The sequence below is a fragment of the Malaclemys terrapin genome, chromosome 14 (assembly GCF_027887155.1).
Source record: "Malaclemys terrapin pileata isolate rMalTer1 chromosome 14, rMalTer1.hap1, whole genome shotgun sequence".
Lineage (NCBI taxonomy): Eukaryota > Metazoa > Chordata > Testudines > Emydidae > Malaclemys > Malaclemys terrapin.
This window is the reverse complement of record NC_071518.1, coordinates 19,775,848-19,781,440: the sequence shown is the minus strand read 5'-3', so window position 1 is coordinate 19,781,440 and position 5,593 is coordinate 19,775,848. Positions and strand designations below refer to the sequence as shown.

At 53.8% G+C, this 5,593-nt stretch overlaps 1 protein-coding gene across 1 annotated transcript; it reads right to left on the bottom strand.

Annotated features, from left to right (window-relative positions):
- Positions 1-1,949: 1,949 nt before the first annotated feature.
- CEBPA (CCAAT enhancer binding protein alpha) lies at positions 1,950-4,917 on the bottom strand. The gene has a single exon (XM_054048675.1). The coding sequence runs from the start codon at positions 4,637-4,639 to the stop codon at positions 3,665-3,667; it is 975 nt and encodes a 324-aa protein (XP_053904650.1). The 5' UTR covers positions 4,640-4,917; the 3' UTR covers positions 1,950-3,664.
- Positions 4,918-5,593: the final 676 nt, after the last annotated feature.

Below are 5,593 nucleotides of genomic sequence, written 5' to 3'. Positions count from 1 at the left end.
GGGATGTTGCCCTGGGCGGGGCCGACGCGCCCCTATCACCGAAACGCCTCTGGCCACCACCTGCGCCCCGAGTCCGGGCCCGATCTCGCGGGCGAGGGAGGCGGGGAAGCGAGACTCGGACCCTGGCTAAGCAGGAGAACCGCAGGAGCCCGCGCTGCGCCGCGCGCCCGTCTCGGGGGCTGACTGACTGGTTTGGGGTGTTTTTTAATGAAGCGCAGCAAGTTGGGACTCGCCGGAGCATCCGCCAGCCCGTGACTGGGGCGGTTTGCTCCAGGCCAGCTCCAGCTCCGCGTGTGGCAGGCAGCCCTGCTGCCTCAGCATCTCCCCGGCTTAATGAGCTGGCGCGGGCGGCGGGGTGCGCCGAGCGGGCTGGAGGCTGGGGGAACCCCTCCGTCTGGCTGGTCCCACTGCGCCCCCCAAAGCCGCGCTCAGCCCCCGACCGCCGCTGGCCCAGAAGCCCTCGGAAGACACTCGCTGGGCTGGACTGTCGGCCAGTGAAATGGGATTTATTCCAAGCTAGCAAGTCCCACCTGCGCGAGACACAGGGCTGCTAACGCACAGGTGCGCATCACGCGTTCACACCAGGCGGGGGGCTACCCACCGAGATGCTGTAATGCGAATTGTGCCCGATTGGGCGCTCGCTAATCCCCCTTTTTGAAAACACCCACCCTACCAGACACAGCTACCGGGAGCCATGAACTCAAATCCGAGCAATGTCTGGGGGGGTCAGAGGGTGATACACAAACTTTCTGCAGAACAACGGGGCCAGGAGACCCACGATGGGCTAAAACCAACCACTCCGAGGCCGCCTACAGAGGTCAAAGGGCACAGGCACTAGGAATTACCCGCTCTGGGCATTTTAGAAGAGCACTCAGTCCTGTAGCTTTTTGCATTGCTTAAATGCAACATTACTGCCGTTGAGCCTGAGAGATGCAACTAGATATGACTAGAGCCCAGGCCTGCCCCCCTAGGAACCCCAAATTCTCCGATGAAGAGGAGTATGGGGGGGCACAACCAGGATAGAAGTGCTTTAAAAATGGCTTTTCAGTGCCAGAAGTTCTGGGGTTCTCCCTCCCATGCACCAAACATACCAGTTTCCTCCAGGCCGGGAAAGGGGCACAGAACAGGTTGCTGTCAACATGGTTGTTTTGAACTAAACATAACTGCCCCCAGATCATGTTACTAAGCCACAAGAGCCAGTCAATTCAGTAAAAAGCAACAGAGGGTCCTGGGGCACCTTTGAGACTAACAGAAGTACTGGGAGCATAAGCTTTCGTGGGTAAGAACCTCACTTCTTCAGATGCAAACCTTAAAGGTTCTTCTTGCATCTGAAGAAGTGAGGTTCTTACCCACGAAAGCTTATGCTCCCAGTACTTCTGTTAGTCTCAAAGGTGCCACAGGACCCTCTGTTGCTTTTTACAGATTCAGACTAACACGGCTACCCCTCTGATACTAGTCAATTCAGTGTCAATGCATCCCAAGGGGCAGGTCATCTTCCTTTGCTGGGGAAGAGATAATCAAGGGTAGCATTGCTCTTACAACAATGACAATTGCCTTTCTTCTCATCATTTTGTTCTTCTTCAGCACAGTAATTTAAGTTGTTAAGCATTTGGGAAGGGGAAACCCCAGTGGCCAATACAGTTTGGACAACCTTGTAAAAAACTGTCACTCACTACACACAATTAAAACGACCAGATTTGGAAGTGATTAACTAATGCACATTTTAAAATCATAAACAGTAATGATACGCTCTGAAAGATCAAAAATGTAATTATTTCTCTGGGGCTAAATGGTTATTTTAAGCGCAAGGTATACATTCAAATTACCATTCATAGCAGGGTGCATGTGGATGTGGAGGGAGAGAAAGCTTCATGTTTCAGTGAAAGGGAAACATTTTGCTTCATGTGCAGCCCAAGAGAAAAAGCAGAAAAGACACAAGGAGATGCTGATGGTAGAATATATACTGTTTATTTATGAATGTAACCAGGATTTCGACAAACTTTATATGCAGTTTTTTTCGAGTTCATAATTCACCATTGTGTGTGTGTGTGTGTGTGTATAGATAGATGATTAGATAGAGAGATATCGATATAGATATCTATATACACACATACACACACACACACTCTCTCTCTCTCTCTCACACACACACACACACACACACACAAGCACGCAGGCAACATAGCTTTCCAGATATCACACTTGCAAACAACATTAACTCTCCTTCACCTTGCACTTTTCTCCAATTACCCATATTTGAAATGGACTCCTCTTATTCTCTCTCTCTCTCTCTCTCTCTCTCTCTCTCTCTCTCATGTTATAAGGAAAAGCACCGGCTGGTTAAAAGTGCTCGCTAGCAGTGGGTTGGTTTGTTGTTTCCCTCTCCCTTGGGAGGATCCGGAGTCCAGAGGGCTGCAGTTAACTAGCAGCACCGTGTTCCCCCACCCCCACCCCAAAGGGAATGAAATCCCAGACACTGGATGTGACCTAGCCCCTACTCCCAAGGTAATCAAATCCCAGACACCCCAGAGGCCGAGACTTTGGGGTTATTAGGAGGCATCCTGCCCCCTAAGGAAGCCATAACCACAAAATGCTGCAGCACAAGGGCATGATCTCTCTGCCACCAGATAAGAAAGTGGTGATGGCAAGGTTCTAAGCAATACAATACAATAAAGTGTGGCTAGTATACACAGAAGGGTATCACATTACATGAGGCACAGCTTGGACAGAAGTGACAGACTTGGAGAGAGGCTTAATATCCTCGAACAAAGCCAGATACACGGAACGTTCGTAGTAAATACTCGCATCGATAGGTATTTATTGTTTTGTGCTTCGCCATGTCACGACATACAGTACAGGCATCGCTGCTCTTCGTTTTGGTTAAAGGAGAATATTAAGGACTCCTTCGCTAGGTGCTGTAGCCTGTTCCCTTTCAGTCCTGGATTCCTGTCCAACAGGTCTCCTCTAACAATGGGGAAAGGGGGGGGGGAACGATCTGTTTGCATTGCCCCCAGAGTCCACCAAACCTCCCCCCACATACAAAGGAATGGGAGAGATTCATCCGAAAGGCAGCAGCACTGACAGGGCCAGAGTCTGGATTGCACTCAGCTTTCACTCACCTACTGATCAACGAGCTAAACAACAGGCATATACATTCTCCCCAAGTTGCTTGTAATGTCTCACCCACTTTTCTTCCTGCCAGAGCTTCCTGTGACCCCCACCAATCAGACCCCCCTACGGAGGAAGACACACACGTTTCCCCAGCCAGTACCAATTATGCCCCAACCCCACCAAGAGCGCAGGACCCCTACCCGTTTGCTCAGCTGCCAGGCTGATGTGAACAGAAAGCCCACAGAGCTTTTGAAACCAACTTTTAAGGCACAGCGTGGGTTGTCTTTACCCTGTAGACACGTGGGCGTTTTCTTTTTCTTTTTCTTTTCAAAGCACACTCTTTTCAGCTTATTCGTGTCGTTCCTAAGGCACGGACCGTTTAATACTACAGCTGCCTGGATTCTTTTATCTGTCAATAATTAAAAACCAAACCCACCCCATGAGACAAGCTGAACCGCAGCTCTCGACCCCGGCAGGGATCTGAATATGGCACCAAGAGTTTGCAAAAGTCCGAGTTTGTTTGGAGAGGGGCGGGCGGTGGGGAGGGGGGGTCTCACGCGCAGTTGCCCATGGCCTTGACCAAGGAGCTCTCCGGCAGCTGTCTGAAGATGCCCCTGAGTGTCTCCAGCTCCCTGGTGAGCTGCTCCACCCGCTTGCGCAGCCGGTCATTGTCATTGGTGAGCTCCATCACCTTCTGCTGAGTCTCCGCGTTGCGCTGCTTGGCCTTGTCCCGGCTCTTGCGCACCGCGATGTTGTTGCGCTCCCGGCGCACCCGGTACTCGCTGCTGCTCTTGTCCACGGACTTTTTCGTCTTGCCCCGATGATCCGCGGGCAACAGCTTGAGGGCGCCGGTGGCGGCGGGCAGGCTGCTCAGGTGGTGCGGGTGGTGCGGGCTGGGCACCGGGGTGGGCGGCGGCGTGGGGTGCCCCGGTTGGAGGTGCATGGTGGTCTGCGCGCAGTGGGCGATCTGGTACTGGAGATGGGACGGGTGCTGCTGCTGGGGGAGGTGCGGGTAGAGGGAAGCCAGAGCCGCCTGCTTGCCCTCCGCTTCCTCCCGCGGCTCCTGTTTAATCACCAGGGGCCGCAAGCCGGGGGCAGCGATGCGCTCGTACAGGGGGTCCAGCTTGCTGTCCGTGTAGCCGGCCATGCAGCCGAAGAGCTGCTGGGGGTGGTGCTGCTGCGGCGGCTGGTGCCCCTGCCCCAAGGCGGCGGCGCTGGCCCCGTGCATGCTGTGGAAGTCGAAATCTCCGGCCAGGATGGCCTTGGCTTTCTCCTGCTGCTTGCTGTGCTGGAAGAGGTCGGCCAGGAACTCGTCGTTGAAGGCGGCCGGGTCGATGTAGGCGCTGATGTCGATGGAGTTCTCGTTCTCGCAGATGTCGCTCAGCTCCGCGCCTCCCGCAGCAGGTGTAGCCGCCGAGGGAGCCTCTCTGTAGCTGTAGGCGCTGCCGGGCTGCGGAGTCGGGAGGTGGCTGCTGCTGCTGCTCATCGGCGGCCGGGAATCGACCTCGTAGAAGTTGGCTTGCTCCATGGAGTATCTAAACTCTGCCAGGCATGGTGAAGGGCTCCTGGAATCCAGGGTTTGGGGTGGCGAAGGGGACCCAGGCGGCCGAGTGAAGCTCTCCGAGCCCAGGGACCCAACACCCCCTGCGCCTCTGCCTGCGGATCTTGAGTGTCAGCCGCGAGCCGCCCTGACTTCCCCTCTCACTTTAATCAACTTGTGCCACTGCTTACCCTGCTCTTGGCGACCCACTTCCACCAGCGTGTCCGAATTTCTCCCTTGCTCTTAACCTTCAATTACTAATGGGTTGACTTGGTCTTATGCTTGCTGTATATATACACTCCCACCAGGGCTGGGGATCGCCCTCTAGTGTCCAACCTCCCGCTGGGAACCTTTGACCACAAGGCAGTTGCCAACTCTGCTGGGTCTTAGTGCCTGTTTTACCCGTCCCAGGCTGCCTCAGTTAAATTACAAGCCACCCCTAGCAAGAGATAAGCAAAGCTCAGGGTCCAGCAGCAAGCGCGCATCTGCACCTCCCCGGAGAACGATTAGGAACGAATCCCTCCTTTAAATACCCTTTTCAGGGGTAAGGCGCTATTGTCTCCCCGGAACTGCGAGGCTAGAGAATTTGGACGGAGTTTGCAATTCGCAGAATGCAACATTGTAGTGTTCCCCCACCCCCACCCCATAGCTTCAAAGCCTTGAACCAGATAGAAGAATGCTGGGTTTAAACCTGTTGGAAAGGTTGCGCACCTGGTGACACTGATAAGAAGCCCTGTGAAACGTGTATGGCAGCCCAAGGTACTTTAAACCCTGCCTTCCCCGTGCCTCGGCACAGGAGTGAAAGGAGAAAAGTGGCCCAAATAAATCGGCACATTTCCATCATCCACTTAAATCGTGAGTCCTTGCTTACAAATTCGACCTATTAAGTCCAAGGACACTACAGAGGAAAGCCCACGAAAGCTTATGCTCAAATAAATGTGT

Coding starts and splice junctions, on each gene's coding strand:
- CEBPA (XM_054048675.1), bottom strand. CDS start 4,639: ATGGAGCAAGCCAACTTCTACGAGGTCGATTCCCGGCCGCCGATGAGC.